The sequence below is a fragment of the Procambarus clarkii genome, chromosome 8 (genome assembly GCF_040958095.1).
Source record: "Procambarus clarkii isolate CNS0578487 chromosome 8, FALCON_Pclarkii_2.0, whole genome shotgun sequence".
In the NCBI taxonomy this organism is placed as follows: Eukaryota; Metazoa; Arthropoda; class Malacostraca; order Decapoda; family Cambaridae; genus Procambarus; species Procambarus clarkii.
Genome location: NC_091157.1, coordinates 52,727,080 through 52,744,803, shown reverse-complemented (window position 1 = coordinate 52,744,803; position 17,724 = coordinate 52,727,080). Strand labels below are relative to the sequence as shown.

At 43.1% G+C, this 17,724-nt stretch overlaps 1 protein-coding gene across 1 annotated transcript; it reads left to right on the top strand.

Moving 5' to 3' along the window:
* The first annotated feature begins 2,603 nt into the window (after positions 1 to 2,603).
* Positions 2,604 to 17,524, top strand: LOC138361501 (suppressor of Mek1-like). The gene is made up of 5 exons (XM_069320805.1): positions 2,604 to 2,727; positions 5,900 to 6,247; positions 11,078 to 11,425; positions 16,193 to 16,540; positions 17,283 to 17,524. Exons 1-5 carry the CDS (start codon positions 2,604 to 2,606, stop codon positions 17,522 to 17,524), a joined length of 1,410 nt encoding a protein of 469 aa, XP_069176906.1.
* Positions 17,525 to 17,724: the final 200 nt, after the last annotated feature.

Genomic DNA, 17,724 nt, shown 5'->3' with positions numbered 1-17,724 from the left:
TGAAGATTAGATGCTAGTCTACTGTGCTCTGAAGGTCAGGTGCTAGTCTACTGTGCTTTGAAGGTCAGGTGCTAGTGTACTGTGCTTTGAAGGTCAGGTGCTAGTGTACTGTGCTCTGAAGGTCAGGTGCTAGTCTATTGTGCTCTGAAGGATAGGTGCCAGTCTACTGTGCTTTGAAGGTCAGGTGCTAGGGTGCTGTGCTCTGAAGGTCAGGTGCTAGTCTACTGTGCTTTGAAGGTGAGGTATTAGTGTACTGTGCTTTGAAGGTAGGTATTAGTGTACTGTGCTCTGAAGGTCAGGAGTTAGTATACTGTGCTTTGAAGGTCAGGTGTTAGTCTACTGTGCTTTGAAAGTCAGGTGTTAATGTACTGTGCTCTGAAGGTCAGGTATTAGTCTACTGTGCTTTGAAGGGCAATTGTAAATCTACGGTGCTTTGCAGGTCAGATGCAAGTCTACTGCTTTAAGGTCAGGTGTTAGTCTTCTAAGCTTAGAAGATCAGGTGTTAATCTTATAAACCTTGAAGGTCAGAAGTGAGCCAACTGTGCTCTGAAGGACAAGTGTTTCTCTACTAAACTTTGAGGGTCAAGTGAGAGAAAACTGTACTGTGAAAAACTGTGACACACACACACACACACACACACACACACACACACACACACACACACACACACACACACACACACACACACACACAACGCGAACAAGGGACACGTTCCTTGGACGCGAACAAGGGGACACAGGTGGAAACTGAGTACCCACATGAGCCACAGAGACGTTAGAAGGAACTTTTTCAGTGTCAGGTTAGTTAACGGATGGAATGCATTAGGCAGTGATGTGGTGGAGGCTGACTCCATACACAGTTTTAAATGTAGATATGATAGAGCCCACTAGGCTCAGGAATCTGTACACCAGTTGATTGACAGTTGAGAGGCGGGACCAAAGAGCCAAAGCTCAACCCCCGCAAGCACAAATAGGTGAGTACACACACACACACACACACACCAGGAGGTATCACAGGAAAAGTAAAATAAACACAAATAAGTCATAAATGAAAATCAAACACTCTAACATTGGAAAAAATTATTGAAATGGAAATAATTTTATTTTTCTTTTACAGAATTCTTCAAAATTTTCATGATCATTTAATCATGGTGGTGGTTCTGGACCTAGACGACCGGGGGAAGACCATCATTGGAAACCAGGGACCTATGGCGTTTTAAGACAATCAGATTGGCTAAAACGCGGATCCTCCTTTTTGTTCTGTTAATAGCACCCTGCTGTTCCTGAGAGAGAAACAAACATTATTCTAATCTTACAGTAAACAATAATTATGTAAGTCTCGATTTAAAAAATCTTGCCCAAACGTTCATGATTGTTTTTTAAGTGTACTAAGTAAGATAAGTGTCTTGCTTCACTATCATAAAACACAAGTCTTATATGTGGCATTTTGGGAGAAGCCGGAGTACAGTACTGTATACGTCTGGTGGTTGGAGGGGGGGGGAGGTTGCTGTGATACAACCCCATGTAATTCCAGAGAAGACGGGCACGTATACAACCCTTACAGTCACAATTATATTTTATATAATTAAAGCAAGTGTGTGAGGATGGGTGGAGCGGACATGCAATACAGGACCAGTGTGAGATGTGGGAGGGCAAGACACAGTCCAGAAGGCAAGTGTGAGACATGGGAGGAACAGCAATCACTTTCGGAATCAACACAGCAAATTTACTGTTTTACCGAAATCCACCTATAAAAACATCTGAAGATCATGGCAGAGACCATTATCAATTGCCTACAGATGATGAAGAACGCCTCACAACAATAGACTCAAGAAATCACTTGTGTAATAATGGACAAGATCCTGCAGCAGACCTCAGTTACACAAGAAACAGAATGAGACAAGACAGAGCACAAGAGGACAAACAACGCGACATGGACATACAGACAACCAACAACAGTCGGGTAGTCAAGACACCAGACGATAAAAATCCACAAAAACAACTGCAAGAAGTAGTGGCAACTCAAGATCAACGGAATCATTCAACACAAGAGACAGACAATAAACTTAAGTCAGTGAACCATCACTTGGCCAAGTCCCAAGTCCAAACTGGATTGGTAACTGAAAATTTAAAAAACTCTTCACAAGTCAGCGTCTTTCCTTGTGTAGCTTCTGGGGTTCAATGGCCCCTCAGCCCGCCGGTTAGTCGTATGGTCAAAAAAGGCTTTTGGACGCGGCTGCTCGCAGCCTGACGTATGAATCCGGTAATTCTTGGAGGTGTTTGTCAAGGAGGTGTGTTTGTGTAGCGGGAGTGTGTCAACTTTTAAGCGGTCCCAATAATTAAGATGACTTATAGAGCGCATTCTGAAGTAGAGTTGAAGTAGAACTTCTGGTTGCAATTCTTTTAACCATGTCGTAGCTCAGTCGATTAGGGCAGCGTCTGGGATGCTCTCGGACGTAGGTTCGAACCCTCGTTACGGCCCATATGTATTTGTTCATTTGAGGCATCACGCTATTGTCATTTCTGTGTGTAATGAAGTAAGGGCGAAGAGGTAGACCGGCCTATTGACAGAGCTCGAGTGCATGGGGTAATTGCGTAAAATCATGGTTTGTGTCTCGGAGAGGCTGCAGGATCCAAGTAAAGTCAGAAGAACTTCTGGATGCAATTCTGTTAACCTTGTTGTAACTCAGTCGATTAAGGCAGTGTATGGGATGCTCTCGGACATAGGTTCGAACCCTCGTCACTGCCTTTGTGGATTTGTTCATGCAGGAAATTCTGTAGTTAGTTGGAGACTCTCAAACGGGTGTTCAACTTTACAAACAGAAATGCTAGCCATTCAAAATGCTTTGGAACATACTCTTGCTGAACACAGACAACATGTTATACATACAGATTCGAGAACTGCCACTGAAACCTTCCAACAAGAACACATACGTGATAACATCCATCTGACCACAAACGTCATAGCATTAATGCAAAGATTCAAAAGTCAAGGCCGTCGGGTACTTATCAACTTGGTTCCAAGTCATGTGGGATTAATAGGGAAGGATATTGTACACAAAGTTTCAGAACTTGCAACTAAGAGAAGAAATATACACATTTACATTTCACAGAGTCCATCACGATTTAAGTGAGTACAGTTAATTTAAATAGAGTAATGCAGAAGATGTACAGTGACCACAACAAAGCAGCAGCAACATCAGGATCTGCGGTTTTGTGCAAGAATTCAACTAACTAGGAACCGCTTATTTTGATAAAAGGAAGCCTTTTATCAAAATACACAAAACATAAGTACACTTGTATAGCATCAAGCTTCGATACCCATGTGCATAGGAAATAGTCATACAGGTTCCAGAAGTTGGGAGGAAATGTCAGCACTGTGGAGAAATGCCCGACACACACCACTGAAACATTATCTAACACAGTGCAGTCACAAACCCAATATGATAACTATGATTCAACAGAGCAGAAGAAGTTGTCAAACACATGCAGCATATTCATACTGAAACGAACATACAAGTCATAAATACTCATACTCTGCCTAAATAAAAGAGAAACAAAAACAAGTAACACATAGTGGGCCAGCCAGAGGCTTAAGGCCTATGCCAGAATAACACTGAAACAAATAAAAATAAAAATGTGTTAGTCTACTGTACTTTGAAGAGTAGGTGTTAGTTTATTGAGCTTTGAAGGGCAGGTGTAAGTCTACCGAGCTTTGCAGGGCAGGTGTTAGTCTACTGTGCTTTGAAAGTCAGGTGTTAGTCTACTGTGCTTTGAAGGTCAGATGTTCGTCTACCGAGCTTTGAAGGTCAGGTATTAGTGTACTGTGCTTTGCAGGGCAGGTATTAGTCAACTGTGCTTTGCAGGGCAAGTGTTAGTCTACTGTGCTTTGAAGGTCATGTGACATTATACTATGCTTTGAAGGTCAGGTCTTAGTCTACTGTGCTTTGAAGGTCAGGTGCTAGTCTACTGTGCTTTGAAGGTCAGGTGCTAGTCTACTGTGCTATGAAGGTCAGGTGCTAGTCTACTGTGCTCTGAAGGTCAGGTGCTAGTCTACTGTGCTTTGAAGATTAGATGCTAGTCTACTGTGCTCTGAAGGTCAGGTGCTAGTCTACTGTGCTTTGAAGGTCAGGTGCTAGTGTACTGTGCTTTGAAGGTCAGGTGCTAGTGTACTGTGCTCTGAAGGTCAGGTGCTAGTCTATTGTGCTCTGAAGGATAGGTGCCAGTCTACTGTGCTTTGAAGGTCAGGTGCTAGGGTGCTGTGCTCTGAAGGTCAGGTGCTAGTCTACTGTGCTTTGAAGGTGAGGTATTAGTGTACTGTGCTTTGAAGGTCAGGTATTAGTGTACTGTGCTCTGAAGGTCAGGAGTTAGTATACTGTGCTTTGAAGGTCAGGTGTTAGTCTACTGTACTTTGAAAGTCAGGTGTTAATGTACTGTGCTCTGAAGGTCAGGTATTAGTCTACTTGCTTTGAAGGGCAATTGTAAATCTACGGTGCTTTGCAGGTCAGATGCAAGTCTACTGTGCTTTAAGGTCAGGTGTTAGTCTTCTAAGCTTAGAAGATCAGGTGTTAATCTTATAAACCTTGAAGGTCAGAAGTGAGCCAACTGTGCTCTGAAGGACAAGTGTTTCTCTACTAAACTTTGAGGGTCAAGTGAGAGAAAACTGTACTGTGAAAAACTGTGAAAACACACACACACACACACACACACACACACACACACACACACACACACACACACACACACACACACACACACACACACACACACACACACACACACACACACACACAACGCGAACAAGGGACACGTTCCTTGGACGCGAACAAGGGGACACAGGTGGAAACTGAGTACCCACATGAGCCACAGAGACGTTAGAAGGAACTTTTTCAGTGTCAGGTTAGTTAACGGATGGAATGCATTAGGCAGTGATGTGGTGGAGGCTGACTCCATACACAGTTTTAAATGTAGATATGATAGAGCCCACTAGGCTCAGGAATCTGTACACCAGTTGATTGACAGTTGAGAGGCGGGACCAAAGAGCCAAAGCTCAACCCCCGCAAGCACAAATAGGTGAGTACACACACACACACACACACACACAGGAGGTATCACAGGAAAAGTAAAATAAACACAAATAAGTCATAAATGAAAATCAAACACTCTAACATTGGAAAAATTATTGAAATGGAAATAATTTTCTTTTTCTTTTACAGAATTCTTCAAAATTTTCATGATCATTTAATCATGGTGGTGGTTCTGGACCTAGACGACCGGGGGAAGACCATCATTGGAACCAGGGACCTATGGCGTTTTAAGACAATCAGATTGGCTAAAACGCGGATCCTCCTTTTTGTTCTGTTAATAGCACCCTGCTGTTCCTGAGAGAGAAACAAACATTATTCTAATCTTACAGTAAACAATAATTATGTAAGTCTCGATTTAAAAAATCTTGCCCAAACGTTCATGATTGTTTTTTAAGTGTACTAAGTAAGATAAGTGTCTTGCTTCACTATCATAAAACACAAGTCTTATATGTGGCATTTTGGGAGAAGCCGGAGTACAGTACTGTATACGTCTGGTGGTTGGGGGGGGGGGAGGTTGCTGTGATACAACCCCATGTAATTCCAGAGAAGACGGGCACGTATACAACCCTTACAGTCACAATTATATTTTATTTAATTATAAAGCAAGTGTGTGAGGATGGGTGGAGCGGACATGCAATACAGGACCAGTGTGAGATGTGGGAGGGCAAGACACAGTCCAGAAGGCAAGTGTGAGACATGGGAGGAACAGCAATCACTTTCGGAATCAACACAGCAAATTTACTGTTTTACCGAAATCCACCTATAAAAACATCCTGAAGATCATGGCAGAGACCATTATCAATTGCCTACAGATGATGAAGAACGCCTCACAACAATAGACTCAAGAAATCACTTGTGTAATAATGGACAAGATCCTGCAGCAGACCTCAGTTACACAAGAAACAGAATGAGACAAGACAGAGCACAAGAGGACAAACAACGCGACATGGACATACAGACAACCAACAACAGTCGGGTAGTCAAGACACCAGACCATAAAAATCCACAAAAACAACTGCAAGAAGTAGTGGCAACTCAAGATCAACGGAATCATTCAACACAAGAGACAGACAATAAACTTAAGTCAGTGAACCATCACTTGGCCAAGTCCCAAGTCCAAACTGGATTGGTATCTGACAAATTTAAAAAACTCTTCACAAGTCAGCGTCTTTCCTTGTGTAGCTTCTGGGGTTCAATGGCCCCTCAGCCAGCCGGTTAGTCGTATGGTCAAAAAAGGCTTTTGGACGCGGCTGCTCGCAGCCTGACATATGAATCCGGTAATTCTTGGAGGTGTTTGTCAAGGAGGTGTGTTTGTGTAGCGGGAGTGTGTCAACTTTTAAGCGGTCCCAATAATTAAGATGACATAGAACGCATTCTGAAGTAGTTGAAGTAGAACTTCTGGTTGCAATTCTTTTAACCATGTCGTAGCTCAGTCGATTAGGGCAGCGTCTGGGATGCTCTCGGACGTAGGTTCGAACCCTCGTTACGGCCCATATGTATTTGTTCATTTGAGGCATCACGCTATTGTCATTTCTGTGTGTAATGAAGTAAGGGCGAAGAGGTAGAACGGCCTATTGACAGAGCTCGAGTGCATGGGGTAATTGCGTAAAATCATGGTTTGTGTCTCGGAGAGGCTGCAGGATCCAAGTAAAGTCAGAAGAACTTCTGGATGCAATTCTGTTAACCTTGTTGTAACTCAGTCGATTAAGGCAGTGTATGGGATGCTCTCGGACATAGGTTCGAACCCTCGTCACTGCCTTTGTGGATTTGTTCATGCAGGAAATTCTGTAGTTAGTTGGAGACTCTCAAACGGGTGTTCAACTTTACAAACAGAATGCTAGCCATTCAAAATGCTTTGGAACATACTCTTGCTGAACACAGACAACATGTTATACATACAGATTCGAGAACTGCCACTGAAACCTTCCAACAAGAACACATACGTGATAACATCCATCTGACCACAAACGTCATAGCATTAATGCAAAGATTCAAAAGTCAAGGCCGTCGGGTACTTATCAACTTGGTTCCAAGTCATGTGGGATTAATAGGGAAGGATATTGTACACAAAGTTTCAGAACTTGCAACTAAGAGAAGAAATATACACATTTACATTTCACAGAGTCCATCACGATTTAAGTGAGTACAGTTAATTTAAATAGAGTAATGCAGAAGATGTACAGTGACCACAACAAAGCAGCAGCAACATCAGGATCTGCGGTTTTGTGCAAGAATTCAACTAACTAGGAACCGCTTATTTTGATAAAAGGAAGCCTTTTATCAAAATACACAAAACATAAGTACACTTATATAGCATCAAGCTTCGATACCCATGTGCATAGGAAATAGTCATACAGGTTCCAGAAGTTGGGAGGAAATGTCAGCACTGTGGAGAAATGCCCGACACACACCACTGAAACATTATCTAACACAGTGCAGTCACAAACCCAATATGATAACTATGATTCAACAGAGCAGAAGAAGTTGTCAAACACATGCAGCATATTCATACTGAAACGAACATACAAGTCATAAATACTCATACTCTGCCTAAATAAAAGAGAAACAAAAACAAGTAACACATAGTGGGCCAGCCAGAGGCTTAAGGCCTATGCCAGAATAACACTGAAACAAATAAAAATAAAAATGTGTTAGTCTACTGTACTTTGAAGAGTAGGTGTTAGTTTATTGAGCTTTGAAGGGCAGGTGTAAGTCTACCGAGCTTTGCAGGGCAGGTGTTAGTCTACTGTGCTTTGAAAGTCAGGTGTTAGTCTACTGTGCTTTGAAGGTCAGATGTTCGTCTACCGAGCTTTGAAGGTCAGGTATTAGTGTACTGTGCTTTGCAGGGCAGGTATTAGTCAACTGTGCTTTGCAGGGCAAGTGTTAGTCTACTGTGCTTTGAAGGTCATGTGATATTATACTATGCTTTGAAGGTCAGGTCTTAGTCTACTGTGCTTTGAAGGTCAGGTGCTAGTCTACTGTGCTTTGAAGGTCAGGTGCTAGTCTACTGTGCTATGAAGGTCAGGTGCTAGTCTACTGTGCTCTGAAGGTCAGGTGCTAGTCTACTGTGCTTTAAAGATTAGATGCTAGTCTACTGTGCTCTGAAGGTCAGGTGCTAGTCTACTGTGCTTTGAAGGTCAGGTGCTAGTGTACTGTGCTTTGAAGGTCAGGTGCTAGTGTACTGTGCTCTGAAGGTCAGGTGCTAGTCTATTGTGCTCTGAAGGATAGGTGCCAGTCTACTGTGCTTTGAAGGTCAGGTGCTAGGGTGCTGTGCTCTGAAGGTCAGGTGCTAGTCTACTGTGCTTTGAAGGTGAGGTATTAGTGTACTGTGCTTTGAAGGTCAGGTATTAGTGTACTGTGCTCTGAAGGTCAGGAGTTAGTATACTGTGCTTTGAAGGTCAGGTGTTAGTCTACTGTGCTTTGAAAGTCAGGTGTTAATGTACTGTGCTCTGAAGGTCAGGTATTAGTCTACTGTGCTTTGAAGGGCAATTGTAAATCTACGGTGCTTTGCAGGTCAGATGCAAGTCTACTGTGCTTTAAGGTCAGGTGTTAGTCTTCTAAGCTTCGAAGATCAGGTGTTAATCTTATAAACCTTGAAGGTCAGAAGTGAGCCAACTGTGCTCTGAAGGACAAGTGTTTCTCTACTAAACTTTGAGGGTCAAGTGAGAGAAAACTGTACTATGAAAAACTGTGAAAACACACACACACACACACACACACACACACACACACACACACACACACACACACACACACACACACACACACACACACACACACACAGAGGGAAGGTACTCCGGTGGATAGAGGAATACCTAAGCAACAGGAGACAACGAGTCTGTGTGAGGGGTGAGGTCTCAGATTGGCGAGACGTCACAAGTGGAGTCCCGCAGGGGTCAGTCCTTGGACCTATACTGTTTCTGGTATATGTAAATGATCTCCCAGAGGGTATAGATTCGTTCCTCTCAATGTTTGCCGACGATGCAAAAATTATGAGGAGGATTGAAACAGAGGATGATAGTAGGAGGCTACAAGATGACCTGGATAGACTGAGTGAATGGTCCAACAAATGGCTGTTGAAGTTCAACCCGAGTAAATGCAAAGTAATGAAACTAGGCAGTGGAAACAGGAGGCCAGGCACAGGATACAGAATAGGAGATGAAGTACTTAATGAAACAGACAGAGAGAAAGATCTAGGAGTTGATATCACACCAAACCTGTCTCCTGAAGCCCACATAAAGAGAATAACGTCTGCGGCATATGCGAGGCTGGCTAACATCAGAACGGCGTTCAGGAACCTGTGTAAGGAATCATTCAGAATCTTGTACACCACATATGTAAGACCAATCCTGGAGTATGCGGCCCCAGCATGGAGCCCGTACCTTGTCAAGCACAAGACGAAGCTGGAAAAAGTCCAAAGGTATGCTACTAGACTAGTCCCAGAACTAAGAGGCATGAGTTATGAGGAAAGGCTGCGGGAAATGCACCTCACGACACTGGAAGACAGAAGAGTAAGGGGGGACATGATCACAACCTACAAAATCCTCAGGGGAATCGACCGGGTAAACAAGGACGAACTTTTCAACACTGGTGGGACGCGAACAAGGGGACACAGGTGGAAGCTGAGTACCCAAATGAGCCACAGAGACGTTAGAAAGAACTTTTTCAGTGTCAGAGTAGTTAGCAAATGGAATGCATTAGGAAGTGATGTGGTGGAGGCTGACTCCATTCACAGTTTCAAATGTAGATATGATAGAGCCCAATAGGCTCAGGAATCTGTACACCAGTTGATTGACGGTTGAGAGGCGGGACCAAAGAGCCAGAGCTCAACCCCCGCAAGCACAATTAGGTAAGTACACACACACACACACACACACACACACACACAACGCGAACAAGGGACACGTTCCTTGGACGCGAACAAGGGGACACAGGTGGAAACTGAGTACCCACATGAGCCACAGAGACGTTAGAAGGAACTTTTTCAGTGTCAGGTTAGTTAACGGATGGAATGCATTAGGCAGTGATGTGGTGGAGGCTGACTCCATACACAGTTTTAAATGTAGATATGATAGAGCCCACTAGGCTCAGGAATCTGTACACCAGTTGATTGACAGTTGAGAGGCGGGACCAAAGAGCCAAAGCTCAACCCCCGCAAGCACAAATAGGTGAGTACACACACACACACACACAGGAGGTATCACAGGAAAAGTAAAATAAACACAAATAAGTCATAAATGAAAATCAAACACTCTAACATTGGAAAAATTATTGAAATGGAAATAATTTTATTTTTCTTTTACAGAATTCTTCAAAATTTTCATGATCATTTAATCATGGTGGTGGTTCTGGACCTAGACGACCGGGGGAAGACCATCATTGGAAACCAGGGACCTATGGCGTTTTAAGACAATCAGATTAGCTAAAACGCGGATCCTCCTTTTTGTTCTGTTAATAGCACCCTGCTGTTCCTGAGAGAGAAACAAACATTATTCTAATCTTACAGTAAACAATAATTATGTAAGTCTCGATTTAAAAAATCTTGCCCAAACGTTCATGATTGTTTTTTTAAGTGTACTAAGTAAGATAAGTGTCTTGCTTCACTATCATAAAACACAAGTCTTATATGTGGCATTTTGGGAGAAGCCGGAGTACAGTACTGTATACGTCTGGTGGTTGGAGGGGGGGGAGGTTGCTGTGATACAACCCCATGTAATTCCAGAGAAGACGGGCACGTATACAACCCTTACAGTCACAATTATATTTTATATAATTATAAAGCAAGTGTGTGAGGATGGGTGGAGCGGACATGCAATACAGGACCAGTGTGAGATGTGGGAGGGCAAGACACAGTCCAGAAGGCAAGTGTGAGACATGGGAGGAACAGCAATCACTTTCGGAATCAACACAGCAAATTTACTGTTTTACCGAAATCCACCTATAAAAACATCCTGAAGATCATGGCAGAGACCATTATCAATTGCCTACAGATGATGAAGAACGCCTCACAACAATAGACTCAAGAAATCACTTGTGTAATAATGGACAAGATCCTGCAGCAGACCTCAGTTACACAAGAAACAGAATGAGACAAGACAGAGCACAAGAGGACAAACAACGCGACATGGACATACAGACAACCAACAACAGTCGGGTAGTCAAGACACCAGACCATAAAAATCCACAAAAACAACTGCAAGAAGTAGTGGCAACTCAAGATCAACGGAATCATTCAACACAAGAGACAGACAATAAACTTAAGTCAGTGAACCATCACTTGGCCAAGTCCCAAGTCCAAACTGGATTGGTAACTGACAAATTTAAAAAACTCTTCACAAGTCAGCGTCTTTCCTTGTGTAGCTTCTGGGGTTCAATGGCCCCTCAGCCCGCCGGTTAGTCGTATGGTCAAAAAAGGCTTTTGGACGCGGCTGCTCGCAGCCTGACATATGAATCCGGTAATTCTTGGAGGTGTTTGTCAAGGAGGTGTGTTTGTGTAGCGGGAGTGTGTCAACTTTTAAGCGGTCCCAATAATTAAGATGACATAGAGCGCATTCTGAAGTAGTTGAAGTAGAACTTCTGGTTGCAATTCTTTTAACCATGTCGTAGCTCAGTCGATTAGGGCAGCGTCTGGGATGCTCTCGGACGTAGGTTCGAACCCTCGTTACGGCCCATATGTATTTGTTCATTTGAGGCATCACGCTATTGTCATTTCTGTGTGTAATGAAGTAAGGGCGAAGAGGTAGAACGGCCTATTGACAGAGCTCGAGTGCATGGGGTAATTGCGTAAAATCATGGTTTGTGTCTCGGAGAGGCTGCAGGATCCAAGTAAAGTCAGAAGAACTTCTGGATGCAATTCTGTTAACCTTGTTGTAACTCAGTCGATTAAGGCAGTGTATGGGATGCTCTCGGACATAGGTTCGAACCCTCGTCACTGCCTTTGTGGATTTGTTCATGCAGGAAATTCTGTAGTTAGTTGGAGACTCTCAAACGGGTGTTCAACTTTACAAACAGAAATGCTAGCCATTCAAAATGCTTTGGAACATACTCTTGCTGAACACAGACAACATGTTATACATACAGATTCGAGAACTGCCACTGAAACCTTCCAACAAGAACACATACGTGATAACATCCATCTGACCACAAACGTCATAGCATTAATGCAAAGATTCAAAAGTCAAGGCCGTCGGGTACTTATCAACTTGGTTCCAAGTCATGTGGGATTAATAGGGAAGGATATTGTACACAAAGTTTCAGAACTTGCAACTAAGAGAAGAAATATACACATTTACATTTCACAGAGTCCATCACGATTTAAGTGAGTACAGTTAATTTAAATAGAGTAATGCAGAAGATGTACAGTGACCACAACAAAGCAGCAGCAACATCAGGATCTGCGGTTTTGTGCAAGAATTCAACTAACTAGGAACCGCTTATTTTGATAAAAGGAAGCCTTTTATCAAAATACACAAAACATAAGTACACTTATATAGCATCAAGCTTCGATACCCATGTGCATAGGAAATAGTCATACAGGTTCCAGAAGTTGGGAGGAAATGTCAGCACTGTGGAGAAATGCCCGACACACACCACTGAAACATTATCTAACACAGTGCAGTCACAAACCCAATATGATAACTATGATTCAACAGAGCAGAAGAAGTTGTCAAACACATGCAGCATATTCATACTGAAACGAACATACAAGTCATAAATACTCATACTCTGCCTAAATAAAAGAGAAACAAAAACAAGTAACACATAGTGGGCCAGCCAGAGGCTTAAGGCCTATGCCAGAATAACACTGAAACAAATAAAAATAAAAATGTGTTAGTCTACTGTACTTTGAAGAGTAGGTGTTAGTTTATTGAGCTTTGAAGGGCAGGTGTAAGTCTACCGAGCTTTGCAGGGCAGGTGTTAGTCTACTGTGCTTTGAAAGTCAGGTGTTAGTCTACTGTGCTTTGAAGGTCAGATGTTCGTCTACCGAGCTTTGAAGGTCAGGTATTAGTGTACTGTGCTTTGCAGGGCAGGTATTAGTCAACTGTGCTTTGCAGGGCAAGTGTTAGTCTACTGTGCTTTGAAGGTCATGTGATATTATACTATGCTTTGAAGGTCAGGTCTTAGTCTACTGTGCTTTGAAGGTCAGGTGCTAGTCTACTGTGCTCTGAAGGTCAGGTGCTAGTCTACTGTGCTTTAAAGATTAGATGCTAGTCTACTGTGCTCTGAAGGTCAGGTGCTAGTCTACTGTGCTTTGAAGGTCAGGTGCTAGTGTACTGTGCTTTGAAGGTCAGGTGCTAGTGTACTGTGCTCTGAAGGTCAGGTGCTAGTCTATTGTGCTCTGAAGGATAGGTGCCAGTCTACTGTGCTTTGAAGGTCAGGTGCTAGGGTGCTGTGCTCTGAAGGTCAGGTGCTAGTCTACTGTGCTTTGAAGGTGAGGTATTAGTGTACTGTGCTTTGAAGGTCAGGTATTAGTGTACTGTGCTCTGAAGGTCAGGAGTTAGTATACTGTGCTTTGAAGGTCAGGTGTTAGTCTACTGTGCTTTGAAAGTCAGGTGTTAATGTACTGTGCTCTGAAGGTCAGGTATTAGTCTACTGTGCTTTGAAGGGCAATTGTAAATCTACGGTGCTTTGCAGGTCAGATGCAAGTCTACTGTGCTTTAAGGTCAGGTGTTAGTCTTCTAAGCTTCGAAGATCAGGTGTTAATCTTATAAACCTTGAAGGTCAGAAGTGAGCCAACTGTGCTCTGAAGGACAAGTGTTTCTCTACTAAACTTTGAGGGTCAAGTGAGAGAAAACTGTACTATGAAAAACTGTGAAAACACACACACACACACACACACACACACACAACACACACACACACACACACACACACACACACACACACACACACACACACAGAGGGAAGGTACTCCGGTGGATAGAGGAATACCTAAGCAACAGGAGACAACGAGTCTGTGTGAGGGGTGAGGTCTCAGATTGGCGAGACGTCACAAGTGGAGTCCCGCAGGGGTCAGTCCTTGGACCTATACTGTTTCTGGTATATGTAAATGATCTCCCAGAGGGTATAGATTCGTTCCTCTCAATGTTTGCCGACGATGCAAAAATTATGAGGAGGATTGAAACAGAGGATGATAGTAGGAGGCTACAAGATGACCTGGATAGACTGAGTGAATGGTCCAACAAATGGCTGTTGAAGTTCAACCCGAGTAAATGCAAAGTAATGAAACTAGGCAGTGGAAACAGGAGGCCAGGCACAGGATACAGAATAGGAGATGAAGTACTTAATGAAACAGACAGAGAGAAAGATCTAGGAGTTGATATCACACCAAACCTGTCTCCTGAAGCCCACATAAAGAGAATAACGTCTGCGGCATATGCGAGGCTGGCTAACATCAGAACGGCGTTCAGGAACCTGTGTAAGGAATCATTCAGAATCTTGTACACCACATATGTAAGACCAATCCTGGAGTATGCGGCCCCAGCATGGAGCCCGTACCTTGTCAAGCACAAGACGAAGCTGGAAAAAGTCCAAAGGTATGCTACTAGACTAGTCCCAGAACTAAGAGGCATGAGTTATGAGGAAAGGCTGCGGGAAATGCACCTCACGACACTGGAAGACAGAAGAGTAAGGGGGACATGATCACAACCTACAAAATCCTCAGGGAATCGACCGGGTAAACAAGGACGAACTTTTCAACACTGGTGGGACGCGAACAAGGGGACACAGGTGGAAGCTGAGTACCCAAATGAGCCACAGAGACGTTAGAAAGAACTTTTTCAGTGTCAGAGTAGTTAGCAAATGGAATGCATTAGGAAGTGATGTGGTGGAGGCTGACTCCATTCACAGTTTCAAATGTAGATATGATAGAGCCCAATAGGCTCAGGAATCTGTACACCAGTTGATTGACGGTTGAGAGGCGGGACCAAAGAGCCAGAGCTCAACCCCCGCAAGCACAATTAGGTAAGTACACACACACACACACACACACACACACACACAACGCGAACAAGGGACACGTTCCTTGGACGCGAACAAGGGGACACAGGTGGAAACTGAGTACCCACATGAGCCACAGAGACGTTAGAAGGAACTTTTTCAGTGTCAGGTTAGTTAACGGATGGAATGCATTAGGCAGTGATGTGGTGGAGGCTGACTCCATACACAGTTTTAAATGTAGATATGATAGAGCCCACTAGGCTCAGGAATCTGTACACCAGTTGATTGACAGTTGAGAGGCGGGACCAAAGAGCCAAAGCTCAACCCCCGCAAGCACAAATAGGTGAGTACACACACACACACACACAGGAGGTATCACAGGAAAAGTAAAATAAACACAAATAAGTCATAAATGAAAATCAAACACTCTAACATTGGAAAAATTATTGAAATGGAAATAATTTTATTTTTCTTTTACAGAATTCTTCAAAATTTTCATGATCATTTAATCATGGTGGTGGTTCTGGACCTAGACGACCGGGGGAAGACCATCATTGGAAACCAGGGACCTATGGCGTTTTAAGACAATCAGATTAGCTAAAACGCGGATCCTCCTTTTTGTTCTGTTAATAGCACCCTGCTGTTCCTGAGAGAGAAACAAACATTATTCTAATCTTACAGTAAACAATAATTATGTAAGTCTCGATTTAAAAAATCTTGCCCAAACGTTCATGATTGTTTTTTTAAGTGTACTAAGTAAGATAAGTGTCTTGCTTCACTATCATAAAACACAAGTCTTATATGTGGCATTTTGGGAGAAGCCGGAGTACAGTACTGTATACGTCTGGTGGTTGGAGGGGGGGGGAGGTTGCTGTGATACAACCCCATGTAATTCCAGAGAAGACGGGCACGTATACAACCCTTACAGTCACAATTATATTTTATATAATTATAAAGCAAGTGTGTGAGGATGGGTGGAGCGGACATGCAATACAGGACCAGTGTGAGATGTGGGAGGGCAAGACACAGTCCAGAAGGCAAGTGTGAGACATGGGAGGAACAGCAATCACTTTCGGAATCAACACAGCAAATTTACTGTTTTACCGAAATCCACCTATAAAAACATCCTGAAGATCATGGCAGAGACCATTATCAATTGCCTACAGATGATGAAGAACGCCTCACAACAATAGACTCAAGAAATCACTTGTGTAATAATGGACAAGATCCTGCAGCAGACCTCAGTTACACAAGAAACAGAATGAGACAAGACAGAGCACAAGAGGACAAACAACGCGACATGGACATACAGACAACCAACAACAGTCGGGTAGTCAAGACACCAGACCATAAAAATCCACAAAAACAACTGCAAGAAGTAGTGGCAACTCAAGATCAACGGAATCATTCAACACAAGAGACAGACAATAAACTTAAGTCAGTGAACCATCACTTGGCCAAGTCCCAAGTCCAAACTGGATTGGTAACTGACAAATTTAAAAAACTCTTCACAAGTCAGCGTCTTTCCTTGTGTAGCTTCTGGGGTTCAATGGCCCCTCAGCCCGCCGGTTAGTCGTATGGTCAAAAAAGGCTTTTGGACGCGGCTGCTCGCAGCCTGACATATGAATCCGGTAATTCTTGGAGGTGTTTGTCAAGGAGGTGTGTTTGTGTAGCGGGAGTGTGTCAACTTTTAAGCGGTCCCAATAATTAAGATGACATAGAGCGCATTCTGAAGTAGTTGAAGTAGAACTTCTGGTTGCAATTCTTTTAACCATGTCGTAGCTCAGTCGATTAGGGCAGCGTCTGGGATGCTCTCGGACGTAGGTTCGAACCCTCGTTACGGCCCATATGTATTTGTTCATTTGAGGCATCACGCTATTGTCATTTCTGTGTGTAATGAAGTAAGGGCGAAGAGGTAGAACGGCCTATTGACAGAGCTCGAGTGCATGGGGTAATTGCGTAAAATCATGGTTTGTGTCTCGGAGAGGCTGCAGGATCCAAGTAAAGTCAGAAGAACTTCTGGATGCAATTCTGTTAACCTTGTTGTAACTCAGTCGATTAAGGCAGTGTATGGGATGCTCTCGGACATAGGTTCGAACCCTCGTCACTGCCTTTGTGGATTTGTTCATGCAGGAAATTCTGTAGTTAGTTGGAGACTCTCAAACGGGTGTTCAACTTTACAAACAGAAATGCTAGCCATTCAAAATGCTTTGGAACATACTCTTGCTGAACACAGACAACATGTTATACATACAGATTCGAGAACTGCCACTGAAACCTTCCAACAAGAACACATACGTGATAACATCCATCTGACCACAAACGTCATAGCATTAATGCAAAGATTCAAAAGTCAAGGCCGTCGGGTACTTATCAACTTGGTTCCAAGTCATGTGAGATTAATAGGGAAGGATATTGTACACAAAGTTTCAGAACTTGCAACCAAGAGAAGAAATATAGACATTTACATTTCACAGAGTCCGTCACGATTTAAGTGAGTACAATTAATTTAAATAGAGTAATGCAGAAGATGTACAGTGACCACAACAAAGCAGCAGCAACATCAGGTTCTGCGGTTTTGTGCAAGAATTCAACTAACTAGGAACCGCTTATTTTGATAAAAGGAAGCCTTTTATCAAAAAACACAAAACATAAGTACACTTATATAGCATCAAGCTTCGATACCCATGTGCATAGG